The sequence below is a fragment of the Manis javanica genome, chromosome 2 (genome assembly GCF_040802235.1).
Source record: "Manis javanica isolate MJ-LG chromosome 2, MJ_LKY, whole genome shotgun sequence".
NCBI classification, from domain to species: Eukaryota; Metazoa; Chordata; class Mammalia; order Pholidota; family Manidae; genus Manis; species Manis javanica.
Window position 1 is genome coordinate 193,032,065 of NC_133157.1, and position 21,164 is coordinate 193,053,228.

General features: G+C 41.5%; 1 protein-coding gene across 12 annotated transcripts in view; it reads right to left on the reverse strand.

Moving 5' to 3' along the window:
- Window positions 1-21,164, reverse strand: part of SYBU (syntabulin) — a 115,760-nt gene that overhangs the window by 53,648 nt on the left and 40,948 nt on the right. For 2 of the 12 annotated variants that reach the window (XM_073229969.1, XM_073229967.1), the window contains exon 2: window positions 17,333-17,413. In XM_073229969.1, the coding sequence (XP_073086070.1) occupies window positions 17,333-17,413 (81 nt within the window). Of the gene's footprint in view, window positions 1-15,420; window positions 15,626-17,332; window positions 17,493-17,580; window positions 17,765-21,015; window positions 21,149-21,164 lie in introns of those variants that run through there. The other 10 variants (XM_073229974.1, XM_073229970.1, XM_073229971.1 and 7 more) reach the window with 10 other exon arrangements.

Genomic DNA, 21,164 nt, shown 5'->3' on the forward strand with positions numbered 1-21,164 from the left:
GGTTGCTTGCTTTTGTGAAAATTTCAACTTATATTATACTGTTTCACTACTCTGTTATTGACTATTTCTCCCTGGAACTTGTTTGGCTAGAAAGACAGAAGCTATTAAAGATTAGTAGGAGACAACACAATGGTGCCTCCCAAATGGCCAAAGATAGAAAAATTTGAGCATCTAAAATAATAAATGAAACTGATTGATAACCACTGGATATATATATAAAAAATCTGAGTTCATGACAATAATTTTAAAAAAACTAAAGAGAGAAAGAAAGAGCCCTTACATTCCAGAGAATCCCAACCCACTGGAAATCATTGGAAGTGACCCAGGGCCCATTTTTTATATTAAAATTTGGCAATTAAAAGACAAAAAGAATTAGCATATATTCTGATTATAAAAACAGTTCCTATACAAACTATATTTAGTATAATTGAAATCTCTCATTAATATTGGAAAGCTCTACCTTACAGAAATATTTGGTTGATGAAAATAGATGGGATGAGAGGAATAGAAAGTTACAATCTTAAAATTATTTCTAATGATATAATAATACAATTAATGATAAAATTATTTCTAATAGTATAAGGCAACAAATATAATGGAGAAACCATTAGACAAATCGCTGACAGAGAATTTACAGTTCAGGGATCAGGTCTTACTCATTTGTACGCACTGAATATCCTCAGCACCACCAACAGTAGGACAGCAAACATCTGGTACCTTCTAATGGGATGCAGGATGAAGCAAACAGCTTTCCCCATGAAGCTTTCTTGCCACTAAGAACTGCCCCTGAATTGAATCAAGCTTTGAAGTTAATGTCCACCTTATAAAATACACAGAACATAATAGTGAGCTAAGTCAGGGGTTGGCAAAATACAGCCTGCAGGCCAAATCCTGTTTGCTGCCTGCTCTTGTAAATAAAGTGTTACTGGAACACAGCCGTGCCCATTCCTTTCCATATTGTTTATTGTGACTTTTAAGCAACGATGGCAGAGTTGAGTGAGTGCAACAGGAATCACTTGGCTAGCAAAGTTGTAAATATTCACTATCTGGTCCTTTACAGAAAAAAAGTCTGTTGGTGTCTGGATTAATTGATACCTTGAGAAAGCAAACATACACTTTTGATTCAATTGGGGCTATTTCAGTGTTCTCTACCATACCAAAGAATTGCATTAATTTCATTAGTAATGAAAATGGCACTATGATTATATAAGACGATACCCATTTTTTTTAAGACGTGCACACTGAGGTATTTAGTAGACATAAAATGACATGATGTGCGGAGATTTGCTTTAAAATGCTTCAGCAAAGTAAAAAAGAAAGAAAAAAGGGATAGATGTAGTGACTATGATAATATCTTGATATTAATCTAGATAAAGTGGGTAAGTAACATATTTGGGTTCACTGTAGCATTCTCTGCTTTTGAGTATATTTTAAAGTTTCAAAATATTTTATTTAATTTCTTGAGAACATTATTTAAAATGAGTAAATATTTAAAATAGATATAAACAGTTTTTAAAAATCAATTCCTTCTTACAGGTTATTTTAGGTTGTTTCCAATTTTCTCATATTATGGAAATTACAGTAATAACACATTTAACAAATAAATCCTTGGCCAAATTTCTGATTACCTCATACAATGTATTTCTCAAAGTGGAATTTTTAAGCCTTCCAATAAGTTTGAGACAACTTTTTATTCTATTATTATTCTATCAGAGTTTATTCTATCCCATTTATTAAATTTCTGTGCAGTATTTGCATTTTTGCCAAGTTAATAATGAAAATATATTTTTGATGTTTTAGTTTGCATGTAATTCATTATCAGTAAGTGTAACATCTTTCATAAGTTATTGGCCTTTTTTACTTATTATGTGGATTGCTTATACCCTTTGACAGTTTTTCTTTTGAGGTGTGCATACTGATATGTAAGAATTCCTTGTACATGAAAGGCATTAGCCCACTGTCATATTTCACCGAATTTGTGGGTTGCTTTTAATATGCAGTGTATTCAACATTCAAACATTTTCTATTTCCAGTTTAGCAAATCTCTCCATATTTTCCTTTGTGATTTCTTCTAATGATTTACTGCTTAGGATGCCCTTGTTTACTTCAAGATTAACTAAATATTTACCTACAATTTCTTCTAGCTTTTTATAGTTTCACTTTTCTTTTAAATTACATCTATCTGGGATTCATTTTAAAATGCAGTTTGAGGTTAGATGCATAACTTGTTATTATGTTAATTTTTAGAAAATCTATCCTTTCCTTATTACTTTGCAATGTTCTTTAGGAGAAATTCTGAAAGCAAAGGAACTTTTTTGTAAAGTGAAAAAATATATATATACACACACATACATTTAGACCCATTTTAAAATATATATATTTTAATATATGTATATTATTTTTTGCAAAGTGAAAAAAAATATATATATACACACACACACACATTTTAGACCCATTTTAAAACAGGATTGTCCAAATAATGTATATTTAACTTTAGTTTAATATCAAGAAATTATATAATACACACATATAATTGTATCATGTAATTATATATTTCTTGATTTTTATATAATTTCTTATTATTTAATTAAAGTGCCTACCAGTGCCATCAAACACATTTGGTGGCACTTTTGATGACCAAGTCCTTATTTCCACCTTCTTAACCAGTTACATACAAGAACAAAACACTAGGTTCTAAAGATTACAAATAAAATATTTCTTCAAAGTCCAAGAAACATCTCTAAGACTTCTGGTTCGATTTTGAATTTAGATCTCCAAGCTCATTTGTTTTCCAAAATGCTGAACTAAAAAATTCCAGAAGACATACTTAAAAATAACATCAGGCAGAGTAAAATGTGCTTTTGTGCCTTAATGTCTTGAAACATACAGTTATGGTCTAAATGCTATTCAATGTTCATATGTTCAGCTACATAATTTGAAGGAAAAATCATTGCAATTTTAAGGAAACATTACTTTGATCTATATAGAAATCTATTTGATCTCATGAATGACAGAAGTGTTTACAGATTATTCTTCCATTCAGCCTATATTGAGTATCTACTATATATGAGACACTGCAATAGGTGTTATTATTATTGTTGCTTCAGACACATCTTTGAAGACAGTGTGATGGAGACATATTAAAATGTCACAGTTTAAACATATGGTTAACCTGAACCCTATGAAATTCTTACCATAAACTGTTCAAATGCACTGAAATAATGTAGGTGAAGTAAAAAAAGCAACATTTATTAAGTAGTTACCATGTAACAACAACACTAATTTTTACCATATACTTTTAATAATATTTTATAGATGGGAACACTGAGGCTCAGAGAGGTTAAGAATTTCATAGTCACACAGCTGCTAAGTAATTGACTCAACATTTGAACTCAGATTTGTCGAACTCTAAGGTTCTTTTTTTCTCACTGCCACAAGCTAGCAATTTTCCAAGTTTTTCTACCTATGTTTGTTCCAAGAGGAAACAGCAGCAACTCTGGGAATGTTTAAATTAAGAACAGACAAAGGAAGCTGTTAGAAAGAAGCATCCCATAATAAACAGACCACAGAAATTTGAGGCTACAAACTCTAATTGTTTCCAGTTTTCCAATATTTTCGCTTCAACACAGTAACCGTATAATGTGTAAAGCTTGCCACTCAGATAATTTTGCATTCTAGGATTTCAATTGCAAAATTTAAACTTCTATTCCTTTGCCTAATTTTAGCATCTTTGGAGTGAGAATTCACAAGTCACAGGCTTTACGGTAATTTTGCTTCAGTAGTATACAATGTGACACTACCCAATAGCTTTGAAGTATAAGAACCTCATTAATTTATCTATCCATCCATCCTATCCACATATAATTCCTGATTTCCTATTGGGTGCTAGGTACTCTTTTAGATATTAGGGGTATATTGAGGAGTAAGATCTTTGTCTTCAAGGGGTTCACATTCTGTGGTGGTTAGAGACAGTTAAGAAACAAGTAAAAAAAATACACAGAGAAGGTATTTTGATTGTGATGTATAGTTAATGAAACCAACTGGGTAGTATTATACAGACTAGCCAGATGGGAGGTGGGAAAGGACATCATGAGATAGGTCATCATGGAAGGCCCTGTGTGAGCTGAGACAAAACATCAGTCATGAAAGGAACCAATCATGAGACAGGCCGGAAAAGGAACTCCAGACAGAGTGAACAGCAGGGAGTTTGGTGCACAGATGAAACTGAAAGGACACCCGAAGGCTGCTGGGGAGAGAAGGATTGATGATGAGGCTGAAGGAGCTACAAGTCCAAGCATGGGCAGGATTGTAGGCCAGGAATCCTAAATTACCTGGAGGGCAATGGAGCCATAACATGCATTAGGCAGGAGATAACAATTTGGTTTGTAGAGAACAGACTCTATTAGTGAAAACACGTCTAGCTAATATTTATTGAGTGCCTACCAAGGCATGTTTTAATCTAATCTAATCTGATATCCTTTTGAGATAGGCGCTAATTTTACCTTGCTTTGCAGTGGGCGTACAAAACTAGCACTAACATGTAAGCTACCGGCCTGAGGTCACAGACAGTAAGTGGAAGAACCATGCCATGAATCTGCCAGGCTAACTCCAGAGTCTCCTCCTTAACCACTGTGTTGTGCAGCCCCTTTAGGAATGAAAGATCCAAAGCAAATAAACCTGTGTGGGGAACACTGCCATCCTGGAAATCACACATGACAGTGGTTTGACTAGGTGGGAGTGGTGAAAATTGAGGAAAGTGGATGGATCTGGGGACAGATTTTGGAAAAATAATTTGGAACATTAATTTATGAAAATGAAAAATTGGAAGGGATCAGGATGTGGTTTTGGTTTTGTGCTTAAGCACGTGGGTCTGTGGAGGTCATTTCTGAGTTGGAGAAAAGGGGTTTATGAGTATGGAGGGACTGAAATCAAGAAATCTGTTTTTGATACGTTAAATTTGAGGCCCAAAGTAACCATAACCTTGGAACTAACAAGTAGGCAGTTGGTTCCCTGAGCCTGAAGCTCAGGGAGAGGTAAGGGAGCCTCACCATCCTACAGGCAAGGGATTTAAAGATGCCCTTGGGGAGGCAGGAGAGAAGAGGGCTGAGAACCTGAGGCAGGTGACAGTGTGAGGACAGGGAAGGGGAGGAGCCAACCAAGGTACCTGAAGGGTGACTTGAGAAGCAGCAAGAACACTCAGAGCAGTGGGATCACAGAAGCTGAGAAGGAAAATCTTTCCTAAGAGCAAGGCCTGCCCAGTTGTGTTGAGTGCTGCCGAGAAATCAAGGAAAATGAGGGCTGATAAGAAAATGTTAGTTAAACTTAGCAGTGGCCACTCATGTGCTTGATGAGGGCAAATTATGGAGATAGAGTTTTGGAGAAGTTTTGCTGTGAAAAGCAGAAAAAAAGATGGCAGTTACAAGAAGATGAGGAGACAAAGGGAGCTTTTTTCTGTTAAAGATGCATATCCTAGAGCGTATGTGTGTGCTCATGGCAATGAGCTGGTAAAAGTGACTCGAATGAGGCACCTCCACTAAGACATGTAACCTGCATCTATAAAAAATGGAAGGGGAGTAATTAATGAAAGTGTCTCTGATTTCTTAGAGACAAAATCATTATTTCACACATAAACATTCCCAGGATTTCCGAGCTATTCTGGAGCCGTGAGTACCCGGCAAGCCCAGCCCAGCACAAGAGGACAGGAAGTAAAGGGAAGTGAGGTGAAGCGAAGTGAGGCAAGTCCCCACTGCTTCTGGGGACTGGTGCTCTTCAGAACAAGAGCCTTTACTTGGTTTTCCACCAAGAGTCAAGTTGTTTGATTTCCATTAGTAGCCAGAGGAGAAGGAATTTTCAGGGAAAAATATCTTCATCCAAATAGTTAATGGAGTGTGACTAACACGTCTTTCCAGGAGTTGTGCTGAGGAGTTGCTGACGCAAACCTTAGGAAAGAGGGCGGCTCATCACTGCCCGAAGACAGGTGGAATAATCTTCCACAGCACCAGCTCTCACTCTCTTGCTCTTTCTTTCACAGGATTATTTACGATCTTTCCAAACTAGGCATGTTACTAACCCTTCCGACCTTCCTTCTCCTTAGCAATATGAGTTTATTTGCAGTTTCTAAGCCACGCCTTTTTAAAGATTCTTTTTTTTTTTTTTAAGATTCCTTGGCAGAAAGAGATGGGCAGGAGGGGGAGGGAGAGGCAGGAGAACCGGAAGGATAGGAAAGAGAGAGAGACCGAGACAGTGACCAGGAAGCTATCTTGTAATCCCTAGGAAACCCCATAGCAAGGACACTCCTAAGCACTCTAAGGACCCTGAGCTACAGAGAGCTGCTTGTGGCATGTAAATAGTTACCCCTTCTATTCTGTTTTTTCTCACGTTGAAAGTCTGAAGATCAGGCTAACCTGGAGTGAGGGATAAAAAGGGAAGAAACTGTAGGAAAACACAATGTTCCTTATATAGTTTATGCATTGCTACATTTGGGTTTTTTCTATTTGGAAAAAAAATTGTTTTAGATAATCTATGTCTGTTATGGTATTTGCTTTGTTTAAAAAAGGAACAAAGAAGGAAAAGAGAGAGAAATGAGGTAATACATTTATCAACAGTCTAATTCCAGTGACACTCCTAAAATAAAATTCTGAATTTTGAAAGTTAGCCTCAGACGAAATGTCCACTCACAGAAGACTGGTTGAATAAATGAGGACCCTCTGGAGAGTGGAATACATGCCATCATTACAGTGACTGAGGGGGCTCTGTGCTGACAGCACAGCTACAGGCGCCTCCTGGATCGCACCTTCCCAGAGGGCAGCAGCCCTGCCCAGCTGTCCAGCGCCTCCAGGTCAGCCTCCAGGACAGTACCTTGCCCACAACAGGTGTTCAACAAATATTTACTTAACAAATGACCAGAAAGGATCAGAGATCAATACAGCATGATCTCACCTTGGAAAGTAGCAAAACAAAATAAACCCTATAGTTGTCACCACGTCCACTCTGACATATGTGTTTGCACATTTTAATTAGTTGTGAATTTTAAAAATATAATTCTTCCAAATACCCTGGAATAAGTAGAAGGATAGGTTAGGGTCCATGGGGTCTCAAGAATCTGAGGGTTAGGTGAATGGCTAAGAGGAATCCCATCTGCATGGCACCTACAGGAGAGATGAGAGAACAACGACTGAGCCAGCCTGGTAAGAGAGAGGAGCCTCAGGGAGATTCACACTGAGCACGGAAATGAAGGATGCATCTCTACAGGATGGGATGAGACCACGGTACCAACACTGGGTGCGCTGGGAAGCTTGCATTGGGTTCCCTAAAAAGAGGGAGCAGTCAGCCTGAAAGGACTGGCCGCTTCTGCAGCCAGACAAGTGTATGCCCAGGCAGTGGAGTGCTGAAGCCCAATCTGGTGTCTCTCTGCTCTGGCAGAAAAGAGGCAGGATTGTGTCTCCAAAGCAGGAGGCAGCCAAGCTGAGCAGGAAAGAATGTTTGGGGCAGTTACTGTGTCCAGGAGCTAGCAAAGCCTCCTCTGCATACCTGAAATGTGTCAAGTCTCCTCAAGTCACTGATGGAGACTAGGGTTCTCTCAGTGTAAAAGGCACCTGGGGGTAGGGTGGGGTAGTGACCAGTGTCAAGTTGGAGCCCTGGAAAATGTGAGTATGTGGCTTTGTGCTAAGTTCCTTCCTGACTCTAAACTGGGCTGCTGGTTTTTCTCCTGGCTTGCCAACTCTTGAGTGGAGCATTTTCAGACTTTCTTAGCAAGAGATGTCTCTTCCAGCTAGCTACGGAGCGCTGAGGTCATGCTTCTGTTACGGAGATTACTCTTCCTGACATTTAGAAATGCTGAACTCCTCAGGAAAGGAAGGACTCCTTCATTTAACAAACTTATTACATTGAGTACTGGGTACTCTTCTGGTTGTTTTATTTCCCCAACTACAAAGATAGTATACTGCGCTCAATCTATTTTAGTAAATGAATGAAAACACTTCACTTGTCCTGTCCTCATAACTATCAAATTCCTGCTACCAAATTCCAACAAATTTTTAACTGCCATGTGTCAGGTATAGCGCAGAGAACTATACCGTCCCTGCCTCGGGGAGCTCACAGTCTACTGGGGAGTCAGGTAATTAAATATGAAGCATACAGAAGGGGGCGCTTAACCTCGACTTTGAAATCTATCCTTCGGCTACCTGCCCTGACCATTTATTCGCATCCGGCCTTTCTTTTCTTTCTATACATGTCTTTCTTGGTCAACCCCCAGTCTTTAAGTTATCAATATTTTCACTCTCCCTCACCCCTCTATTTTTCTCCCTTCCTTCCTTCCTTCCTTCCTTCCTTCCTTCCTTCCTTCCTTCCTTCCTTCCTTCCTTCCTTCCTTCCTTCCTTCCTTCCTTCCTTCCTTCCTTCCTTCCTTCCTTCCTTCCTTCCTTCCTTCCTTCCTTCCTTCCTTCCTTCCTTCCTTCCTTCCTTCCTTCCTATTTTTCTCCCCTCCTTCCTTCCTTCCTTCCTTCCTCTTTTGCTTTCTTCTTTCCTCCTCAGCCTAAAAGCCATATCAAAACACCTGCTATTTGATAAACACCCTGTCTTTTAACTGTAAATACAACACTTGCTTTAATCCTGTTTTCTCTTTCCCATCCCAGTTAGGCTTTTAAAGAAAGCTGTCTACATCTATTTGCCACATCCCGTTCACATCTCAGCCTGATGCAATTTGGCTTCGATGCCCACAGTTCTCTGGGGCTGTTTCCGCCTAGGCTGGCTGACGCCTAGCGGTCATATTCCTGAGTGCTTTCCAGTGCCCACCTTAATTCACCCTGCCGTGGCGTCGGAACCTGCTGGCTACTTTCTTCTTGCAGCCCCTCTTTTGGGACTGGAGGCGCTGTCACTCCTGGCTCTCCTCCTTTCTCCCTGAATGCTCATTCTCAGGTGCCATGGCTTCCTTTTCTGCTCTTGCTTTATCTCAGAGTTTTAGCCGTGGTCCTCTAATCTTCTTCCCCTGTACACCTCCCCTGGGTAATATCAACTCCCCTGACTTCAGCTACCAACATCTCCAACTTCTCTTCAGAGCTCTAGACTTTTACCTTTACCTTAAATTCAACGTAGCCTAACCTGGGTTCATTAACCTCACTCATCCTTCTCTCCAGCCCTGCTCCTCCATTTTTGTTCATCTAGTACAAATTCAGGTACAATCTTTTCCTTTCACTTCTACTTGCAATGGATTGTGGCTACGATCCATCAGTCTTACATCCAGGACGTTCCGCCCCCCAGTCCTTGTACATACCCTTTTATCAGTCTTCACTTAGACTGCCATAATGGCCTTCAAACCAGGCATACAGCTCACCATCATTTCTTGTCCCTGCCCAGCCACTGTCCAATGCATAATTAGAAAGATTTTCTAAATTATAAATCTGGTCTCACCTCTTCCCTGCTGAAACCCTTCATTGGCTCTGCAAGATCTTGAGGGATTGCATAATGGCAGTTCCTGGGCCATTATGTAGCTATATATGCCATTTGATCCACAGAGTGAGTTAAAAGGCTGAATTTTTAAAATTCTGAATACAGTTAGAAGGGGCACGCACTGTTAGTTCTAGAGTCCCTTCTATTGTCATCTACCCAGGTGGCCTCACTCTTTACATTACTGGTGTAGATCAAGTTCTTAGCACAGATTACAAAGCCTTTCCCCTTTGGGCCCTGCCCACACCCTTCTAATCTCTCATCATGCTTTTAACTCAGGTCCACTGACGCTGAGGCTCATGTTTATCCACTATGCCACACTAATTAATGTTACTTCTCTGAGTCCTTGGGCTTATAAAATGTGAGAGGCCAATTCAGATAACAAATGGAGCAACACACTCAAATTACAAGGAAGAACTGTGTGCAAGTAAAAGGGACAGGGAAACAAAACAAGTGAGTAAATGGAGTCATGTGGGAATCACATCCAGAGATGTGTTAACCCATTTCAGTGCAGGGTTAAGGCAGGAGAGTTACTGATTTTCCCAACTCTTGTGTTTTACTCATCTTTGTAGCCTTATCATAATTTCTGATCTTTAGTGGGCATTGAATAAATGTTTAATGGAGAGTACACTTTCATGGAGCCTTGCAAAAAGCTGAATGAATGTCCTGCTACTCCCAAGCAACGTTTCTCTTTTTTCTATCTCTTTCAGCACACTCACTGGGTGTTCAGGGACACTGATGGTGTTTTCAGTGTACTCCAAATCATCCTAACACCAAAAGACATAAATCCAAAAGAATTAAAAGAATGGTAGTAAACCAGAGGTAGTAAATCCAGAGAGATGATTATATAAGAAAATGAAAGAGATGCTTTCACCTGACCTTTAGTTTTCTACCATTTGGACACAAGTTAAACCCATTATGTAGATATAAATATTATTATTGCTAAGGCTAATGACATGGGGCTTGTAAATATAGAGTGAGAGACTATAATTTCCAGGGAATATGAAGACATCTTCCTTGCTCCATGCCATAGGTTTAAACAGGTTGGCTGGCCACTACTTCTACCACCTCTGATCCTCCTTCATCCTGCAGTTCCACTGGGGCATACCCCTCATTTCCCTCATACAAAATCCCCAGCACACGCAGGCCACAAAGCAGTGAGGCCCAGACATCAGTAGGCATAAGAATTAGCTGGAAAGCCTGTAAAATACAGATTCTTGGGTTCCCCCATGCTGAGCTAATAGGTTAGGGTGGGGCCAAGCGATCTGCATTTTAAACAAGCTTTCTCTAGGATCCCAAAGCAGACCAACACCATACTCTGAAACTGAGGAACAAGGTCATGAAGATGAGCACTGTACAGAAAAGATTTTCACAGCAAGTGCCACAGTCTGCTCTCAGGCAAGGTCCAATTCCATTCTGATCACCATTCACAGTCCCCACTGCTAAATATTTTTTTTAGTAAATGGCAAAAAATTTTGCTCTTGTCCTCCCAATGGCAATTACCACATCCTCAGAGAAACATTGCCCATGTACCCTTCATTTGTGACCTACATCATTAGGTACTTATTTCTGTGGCTGAGGCAGCTAAACACTTGGAACATATTCAACAGCGCCTGGGTCCCACACTCATTAAAATGACATGGAAGTCTTAGGGTCCTTCTTTTTTCATCACAGCAGGTTGGCAGTCATTCAGTTAGACTGTAATTTGGTATCGCAGCTTACTTCACTTTAAACAGTTCTGAATTCTGATCATTACATTCAAAGGCTTACTCTACCCAGATGCCAACTTTCCTCAACTGGAAAAAAGCATAGCAGAAATATTTCTGTTTGGCATAGAGGGCTGGCAAATTTGTGTAGGCATTGTCATGCCCTGGCAGCGCACTAGTCAGGGTGTAATTTGCCTTAATTGTTCTTCCCACAAACAGCAACAACGATTACCTCTAGGTCACCTCTAGGATTTCTTCCCAGCCACTGTAAAAACCAGAATACTTTGTGTGAACACCTTAATCAGGATTAACTGCAAAGAATCTCAGATTCTGACTATTTAGTGTATCTGCTTTTTCAATGGGTTAAGTCATAAACTTGCCTATGTATGTGTGTGTGCACATTAGGAACATGAAAATAACTCAGAGAAATCACTGGTCTCCCATATAACAACCAGTGTTCTATAGCCATAATTTGTTCCCTCTGCCATGTTTACAAGGCACCCCAAGGAGAACTAGCTTAAAACCCAGCAATCCCTCTTCCTCCTAGTTCTAAGGGGCAATTATTGCCTCAACTAAGCAGAGAGGAATGCACAGCCTGCTGCTCACCACATCAGGTGACTGATGGATGTGACCGACTCACTCACCCAGATCATCAGCTTTTGTCATAGTGGCTGGAAACACAGTATCATGACAAACAAAATTCACCACAACAAAAAGAAGGGAGAAAAATGGACAGAAACTTAAATTCAAAGGGCCACACCCAGGACACAAATCACAAACAGGGGTTTCTCATGGGTATGTTAAAACAAGAAACATGGGGCGATGAGGGGTGGCAGGGAGGAAAAATAGGGTAACTTTATACCAAAACACTGGTTAAAAAAAATCAGTCAATAATAAAGGGGGACATGAAAGCAAGTGTTTTATTTCTATTAACTTACTATATATTGTACTTCCTTATGTATCTTTTTTTATTTTAAAAGAAAGCATTAGATAAAGCATATACAATGTTTTACTTGCCATGCACACGAAATAAGGCCAGGTCTCCAATACAGTATAAACTTGACTGTGTTTGGCTAAGGTCACAGCGACTAGGACCAAAAACAAACTGTAAGGAATAGACTTTTCAGCAGAAAATGATGTCTGAGTGCAAAAAGACACATGCTGATGAAATGCACACAACACATGCATATCTTCAAAGAAATTCTGCTAATAAAAAGCTGTTAAAATAAGAGCTCTTTGGGGATACACCCCCAAATGAATTGCAAAAGGCTATACACAACTCCTTCCCTCTGATGAACACAACCTAAAAGTTAGCATATAGAATATTAAATCCTTAAATGTTCCTTGCCAAGATTACTGTGGAAGAAAGGGGGAAGGCAGTAGAGTACAGGAAGGAAAAAGGAAAGTAGGTAAAAATGGACAGGCAACTTTGAAAATAGTTCCCAGTCTCCTAATGCCACAGATCAGTAAAACTAAAAGAAAATGTGAGGGTGAGGGTGAAGAACTGTCATTTATTTTGCTGAAGTGCAACTACATCCACTACTATGATTTTTGGTATTATTACAAATAAGAAAGACAGACTCTCCAAACAAAGGATAAGCCTTTATATTAAAGTAAATTTAACTTAATGTGAACTCACTAGTACCCTTTTTTAAAAAACGGAGTATCTTAGAACATATGATGTTCTTCACAATTAACACCGTTGATACAGATATGGGAAAAGAGTCTCTAGTTTTCAGTTCTGAAAATATGACTTCCAAATTAAATTGCACTGGGTTTGAGGAACATCCCCCTCTATAATTTCACCACCAGATTGTAAGAATCCTCCTAACTCTGCATGTCCCCTTTCACATTGGCAAATGTGAAGATTTATAAAGATGGCAAGCTGATGCAGAATGATCACTGTGCAGTTATGAAGCTATGGCAGCAACACACATCTCTAAATTAGTTTAGTTTCATTCTAGCAGAGGATGGAATTTTCAGTGTTTGCAAGTACCTGGCTTGGTCTCTGACTCAACTGCCTTGATTAAGCAACCAACACATATTCCTGCCTCAGTGTTAAAGTGGTTGAATTAAAACCAGCTATTTCCCCCTGCTGGTTGGACGTGTTTTAAATTCTCTACCTCACTGCCTGCAGCTTTAATGCCCCCCATAGTACAAAACCCATTTATTTCCCATCCACCCACTGACCTCCTAAAGCATCATTAACATGCGCGCCCGCCAGCTCCCCCACCACCCAGGCCTTGCCCATCAGTTTTAGTTAATGCAGCACTCAAAACCATTGTGGGGCTTATCAGGGGGGACTGCGTAGAAAGGCAAGCCAAAAAGGAAAATGCACCCACCCAAACCTGGGGGAATTGCCCAGACAGGAAGATGAGGCTTTAGGAGCAGAGAAAAGTTCTGGAGACAGGATGCAAGGCTAAAGATCGAAAAGTAGGCTTACAGATCCATAATTAGATGGCTTTGCCACTCAATTCTCAGCCAGTTAATGGCAGAAGGATCAATATCTACTTTCGATTTTCATGTACAGCATTATGGCCTTAGTGGAAGATGGGCCTCCTGGGAAGGAGAGATGATCCAGGCCACAGGTCGTGGAGACAGTGAATCATGACCAAAGTTAACAGTCTTATTGGTTTGCTTAATGTATTTTCTAAGATACATCTGGAGTTGTTCTTTTGCTCCATTTTAACCAACTTTTTCTTTTTTCTGGTAACATTACTCACCTTGAAGTCAGTCAAAGAGAAAATGGTTATGTAGAGAGAATATCAGGAATAAAGGTGGAATTGAGTTGTGTAAACACAGCCATGTCAACTGGAAATGATATCCCCTGAGTTCATGCACACTCATCCAGAGTGATGCCTGAGCTCCAAAATGGAGTTGAAGTAAACAGCACTACATTCTGCAAATATCACACCAGGTTCTAGGGAGCTGAACTGCTCCTGTTTGCAGTTTTCCTTTTGTTTTCTTCTTGGGAGAGTATCAGGCAAACCATCAGTGGGTCTCCATTTTAGATGAGATTCATGTAATTCAAATGGCAAGAACTAAGCTTTAAAATATAATATTTTGATAGACTTTTTTTCAGAACCAAGCAGAGGATCTGAGGCTTTACAGAGAAAAAATTAAAAATAAGCAGCACAGTATTTCTAATGTAAAATTTGTGCATAGAATGGGGTTGTTTTGTGACAGCATGTAATAAATCCAAAACTACGCCTTAAAAAATATCCCTGAAAATGTGGTTACCAATGCTAAAAATAGTGGAATATTGTGCCCTGCAAAATTAGGGCATTAATCATAGCATCTTGATTCACAAATCCCTCCTCATACATGTATTATTCATCTTCAAATAACATTTTCCCTAAGTTCTAAAAACTGTCCACTATGAAATATTTTTCATTAGTTATAAGACAATCACTCCTTTAAATTTTACCCCAATTCCTAATACTTCTCAAAGAACATAAGTTATTCTAAGTCATGTGCTTCAATGGGTATAATAGGCTCTGACAAGTGACAAGGGTGGTACCTTCAGGAGTTATGGAGTAATTTGTTTCTTTACCAAATATACTCACAATTTTAAGGAAACTGCCTTAATCATCTTCCTTAATCATGTGCCAAAACTGACATCCACAGTTCAAGGTGATAAAAACCATCATTTATAAAGCACCTTTACAAGCCAGGCACTGTGCTAGGAGTACATTTAGGTATGTGAGTGGTCTCATTTAACCTTAGAGCAACTCTATAAGGCAGGTGCTATCACCCCATTTCATGGATGTCACAACTACCCTTAGGGAGGTTAAGTGACTTGCCCAAGGTCATATAGCTTGTAAATGATGAAAAGGCCAGGGATTTCAGTTCAGGAGTGACAGATTACAAAGCATGACCTCTTCTCCTTTAAACTACAGGGTTGGGCCAGCCCTGGGATATAAAGCTCCTTGCTCTTGACCTCATTCATTAGGAGTTGCTCTATCTTTGGGACTTCCATAATCAGAAGTACTATGCAAGCTAGTAGATTTTCCACATTTAATGAAGGTATACCTTTTTTTAAGCAGTCATGGAAATAAGTTAGCTTTCATATCATCAATTATAAACTAGAATAATATATACAGAAAGGTATGAAATTCCACTAGATATTTGTAGGTCAAAACAACTAAAAAAGTGCAATGTGAGGCAACTTAGCCTAACAGCATGAGTCCAGTTCAAGGCCACTCCAGGCTCCATCACTGCACACCAGCAGCCACACACAGCCTGTGTGGATCTCCCATGGATACTGTACCTGAGCAGAAGCTGTTGCTGCTAATGGTCCTCGCAGAGCGCCCAGAGCTGCTGGGGTTGAACTCTCTGCTCTCTTCCTCAGAGAAAGGCGACTCAGAGGCTGGGGACACTTTGTGCTTTTGCTGGGGCAAATGGGGCCGAAGAATCAAACGGGGAATTCGGCTTCGGGAAATCTCCTTCTCATGATGCTTTACTCTCTGCTCCTTCTCAAAATTGGACATCAAAAAGAAAACAAAAAGAAATTTGTTTCCCCCTCTTAATTTCTGTCTGCTCCTTCTGGACTTCTAAGAAATCACATTGCTGAATACTGAATCTTCACAGACTAGGCCTTATCTCCATCGCTGAAATGAGCTCCAAAATACTTCCACTGAGCTAACCCCATCCCCTGAAATGTGTGTGTGTGTGTGTGTGTGTGCGCGCGCATGTGCGCGCACACACACACACACACACACACACTTCTACCTGCTAGCATGAAGGTCATTCCACTCTCCCATCTGATTCCTAATTCACCTCCCACTCTGGCTTTTTCTACCACATTCAAGTTATCGGTTCTAAGGATCCTGATTATTCATAGCACTCTGGCTTATTACTTGATTTCCTCTGGACTTCCATTTTGCTTCCCCTGAATTAGCTGTGACAGTTTGACTTCTGGATTCCTGTCTCCTCACAAAGTTAACCCCTATAACTGGAACTTCTCTTTCCTGATACTCCGTGCAGACTTATCTTTCAAATCCCTCTTCTTCCCACCAGGATCTTAATTATTCATTAATATCCTGGTACACAAGGCTTGTTGCCAGGAGAAGAGCAAACAAAAATCCAACACCCAGAAAGATGGCTCTGCCTTTTACATCATTTAGCTTTTGTTTTCCTTAAAGGACCCCCATGAAAAGACATTTTTCTCTCTTTCCTTAAAAATGCAGCATTAAATACACAGGGCTGTACTCTAATTTCTTTAAAAAATGCATACAAAGTAGCATCTCGGCAATGTTTTTCTATTTTTAAAGTGCTTTCCCGAGGATTATCTCATTTGATCTTTACAACCCAGCCCACAGAGAGGTCACTAATTTGTGTCCCTTTTTACAGATGAGCAAACTGAGGCTAAAAGAGGTAAAGATGCTTAGCTAACAGGACATATCATCTAGAAGCAGAACAGGCTTAAGTCCAGTGATTTTCGGGGCCACCACTACCCTGCCATATTAAAATGGTTTCCTAGGAGGAGCTCTTTGCAAAAAAACTCACGGATCCCTCCAATCTCTGCAATTGAAAAAGTGCTTTGGATTAGGTAACAGACACTCTTTGGAAATATGACCCTTGTTCATTTCCAAACGGCTTACCGGGAAGGGTCGCTTCCAAAGTAAACATCTCTGGGAGGTCCGCGCAGTGGAGGAGTGGAAGGGAAAGCCCTATCCGCGGGGGACCCCTGAGGTCCTCAGGCCTCCACCCCAAGGGGCGAAAGCCGCACCCAGCCTCTGGATGTGTTCTGCGCATCAGTCACCCAGCAGGAACCTCACGTCAGCTACTCGCGCACATCACACACCCTGGACCAGTGCTGGGTCGCTGACATGCTGATCCTTACTTTTCAGTCACCAATACATTAAACCCTTTTTATTCACATCACACACACAGGCCATCAAATGAGAGCAAGATCCTAAATCCCCAATTTCAGGAGATGGGATTAATCCTCCAAAGTCAGTCTTTTTAATCCTCATGTCAACCCTCAGAACCTTCTCCAGTATCACCTCCCATCTACCGGGTCTCCACACCTGAGCAAATGACCCTCTGCCTTCCCATGGTCCCCACCACCTCCTCGTCCGCATTTACCCCAACTCGGAATGCCACCCTTCCAGCTCTTACCTGATCCGCTTCTTGCCCCGGGTGCCCACCTTCCCTCTGTCTCCCGCGCCCACCCTTACCTTGGTCTCTCGAAGAGGTCCCATCGCGCCGCTGCCCGCCTGCTCCTCGCGCCGCCGCTGCCGCCGTCCGGGAGGAGGCACCTGCGAGCACCGGGGCGAGGAGGCTGCGCTGAGCCGGCGCGCTGAGGACCGCCGCGCCGCCGCCTCTCCGCGGTTCGCACCCGGAGGCCCCGCCCCGGCCGGACACGTGGTGCGGCCGCCGCCACCGCTGCTCCCGGGACACCGCCCGCCTCCCGCCCCGCCCTCACCTGCCGGTCCCCGGGGCGGCTCGTCCGCACCCGGAATCCCCGGCCCGGCTCCGACCCCGCCCGACCGCGCGCCGCTCGCTCCGCTGAGCCCGACCCGAAGGGAGCAGGGCGAGGCTCGGCGCATCTCTGGCCTCTTTCTGGCACCTGGTGTCTGGTTTGAAGGGGTGCACGTCGGATGGAGGAGCTGAGAAAAACCACATCACTGAGAGCCAAAATGGAGAAAGGGAAAGTTTTCCCTTGCGGCCCCTCCCTGCCCTCTTGGTCTTAAGTCAACATACAGCTCCCCACAATTACCTCGCCTGAGGGAGACGGGGCGGGTCCCGTCCACCCGGACCCCAGCCAAGCCAGCGCTGCTGGACTGACACAGCATCTCGGCTCCGGGATCTCAAAGGCTGCGATTCAACGTGGCGGTTTGCATTAAAGGGCCGTGGGTTGGCACCACCACAGGAAAAGAACGACGAAGCCAGCTCCCGCAGGCTTGGGGAAGCCATGCCGTTTAGGGGGAGAGTGGCCTTTTGTCCAGTCTGCCCCCAGCTGCCCGAGAATGGGCCCCAGGCACAGTTAAGGGAAGGACATTGCACTTGAACTCAGAACTCAGAGAACCAGGTTCAAGGCAGCATTCCACTCCCTTCACACTGAGTGCCTTTATACTTAAAAGTTATGGACCTCTCTGAACTTCATGTTTATCTTGATTAAATTGAGGAATAATAATAGTATCTGTCTCAAGGGTAGCTGTGAGGATTAGATGAGGAAAATAAAACAGTTGTACCCAGCTGATTGAACAGAACTTGCTAAAGGGCAGTTAAGTCCAGCATGTCCATTCAATATTGTGAGGCCCACCCACTTGTTCAAAAAAGCTCAAAAACCTATCAAACTGAAGACTTAGAATAGGGATCATCGACTGGGTCATGGACCTCGATTTATTCCACTTGCTATACTTAATCTCATCTGGGATGGAATTCACTTGGGTAATAACTTCAATGCCCAGTTTTTATTCAGAACTGGAGAATATTCTGAGTAGCAGTGTCTGATCCTTACTCAGTGTCCTACATAAGAGGACTATGGCCCTCAAAAACTGTTCTCAAACCTCCACTGTCCCTATTTGCCCCCTAAAAAGCATTTTTCTGAGTTTTCAATTCTCAAATCTAGTAATGTACAGTGTGAATCCAGAGAAAGGCTGAAATCAATCAGACAGGATTAATGAAATCAATTTGCGTTCTTCCTGTTCCCCCAAAGAACATCTTCATGCCTTTTCTGTGCACTTAGAACTCATAAGCAGTGAGGTTGGTAATCTAAAGGTTATTTGCTTGGGGAAAAGGGTGATCAATTCATATTTTCTACATTCACAGCTATCTCATATATAGACTTGAGGAAAGTGATGGTCCAGGATGATTCCTACAATGTACTATTTACAAAATTATGAGTCTGAGGAAACAGACTGTGAAATAGGAACAGACCATTGAGGTCAAAAGATGCTCCTGAGTTTCCTATTGAGAACCGAGAATTGAGTCTGGGGCCTAATAGCAGAAACACAGTCGGCTGAGCTGTCCAAGTCAGAACCTGAGAGTCATTCTTGACTTCTCCCTCACATAGTCCCCACATAGTAGAAACCAAGTGATCTCCATGCTATCCTAGTAAAAATTAAAAATGGCTTTTATCTATTTAGTTCTGTCCACTGTTGGGCACCATTATCTTCACTTATCATCTAAATAAGAAACAACTTGGATTATTGCAACATTGGTCTAATAAAAGTTGTATTGCTTCTTCCAATCTTGCCTCTTTTTTCTTGCCAGCTTTTCAGTTTTTTCGCAAGGCTTTTCTAAAAAGCTAATCAAGGCATGCTGCTTCATTAAAACCCATTCATGACTAGCTGGTTGTCCTCCAAATAATATTAAAACTCCTTAATGTGGCGCAAAGGCCTTTCATGATCGGGCCTTGTTTGCTTCTCCCTTCTCATCTCTTGCCACTCTTACCAATACCCCAACCCAAACCCCTCAGCTACCCTTGCTACTCTTCCTCCACACAGAGATGGATAAACCCCTCAAACCACAGACCTTTCCATTCTCTGGAGGTATTATGTTCTCTTTTTCTTCTATTGTTCCACATGCTGTTCCATCTGTTTAAAGCATTTCTTGTACACCACCCACCCATCCTCAACTCCTAAAGATATATTATGTTTCATTTTAGAGATAGCTTCTTCCAGGAAACTTTCCCCCATTCCCCGAGAAGGTCATCCTTACATACTTTCAGGACACCTGCTTTTAATTTACCTCCGGGAAGAGCTGTTACGATCTTGTATCAGAATTCCCTATTTATTTGTCTGTCTTCACCAGGGATTGTAAGCAATGCTTAGGAAAGATTATGTCACACAGTGGGTGCCCAATAAATAACACCCAAATGAACCAATGCATGTATGAGTGAATTCTTTAACTCTGTAAGAGGCCCATCAGTATGGATAAAGAACATAAACATAACTTCTGTTTTGAAAAAACTCAGATAAAACTGCCTCCGATAATATCTTTGTATTTGGTGATGGGGTGTATGCCTAAAAAAATCCAACATGTGCTGGGTGAAAGCTTTCACTGCAGAAGTGCAAGCAGGGAGAGGCTGTGCGGTAGCCCTGTTGTCGCCATAGCAACCCTGCCAAGGGAAGGCTGGTAATTTAGCGTTCAAATGCCTCTTAGCTCGGTACTTTTGGAACCCAAGCCTGTTTTTCCACTGTTCTAGAAGGCAAGTTTTACAAATGATAATATCTATGTTGCCTTTAATTTCATTCAAGTGTTTCTTATGTCATTAAGATAAACGTTTGGATTATACCATCAAAGAGGTATAATCTAATACAGCATATTATAGATTCATCTTTCATCTGCTTTAAAATATTCTCATGCATCATTTTCAGTTTCTACTGAAATAGTTATTTTATTGTCTGGTTTTGTAATTTTGTGGCTTTTCCTTTGGAAATGAATGTAATGCTGTTTTTTAGAAGATACCAACTGCTTTATAAGGCTAGAACCCTTCAAGATTATAGATAATATCCCTGCCCAGGCCTGGAAAGACAACTGGGGAGATACGGTATTGTACACTGATGGAAAAGGAAGGCGTTCATGTAATTATGCCCCCCTAAATGTGGGATAAATAGTTTATGTGAAATTTGTAATTAAATGATTCATACCTTTCCTTTGAACAAAACTATATTTTCACATACATATTCTTATTTGAATCACACAAAAATCCTGTGACGTATATAAACCCACTCCCTGAACCCAGGTAAGTGATAAAGGACAGACTTTTATTGAGAGGAACCCTCCCACCCCCGTCCCCAGACTGCAAACTTCACAGAGAAGACACTAGAAATGCACTGCCAAACAGAAAAACTGCACCACACAGCTGAGACACATGGTGGTCCCCCCCCATCCGCTCGTGCTCAGAGCTCACCTGGGTATGCGGAAGGCTTTCTCGGTCTCAGTCAGGGCTGACACAGCACCATCTACTAATCCTATCAGCTGTGTGAGCAAGCGCTGCCTCCTGTCTCAGTGATCTGATGTTGGGGGATCTGCACAGCAACAAGGAGCAGCTGACGTGCT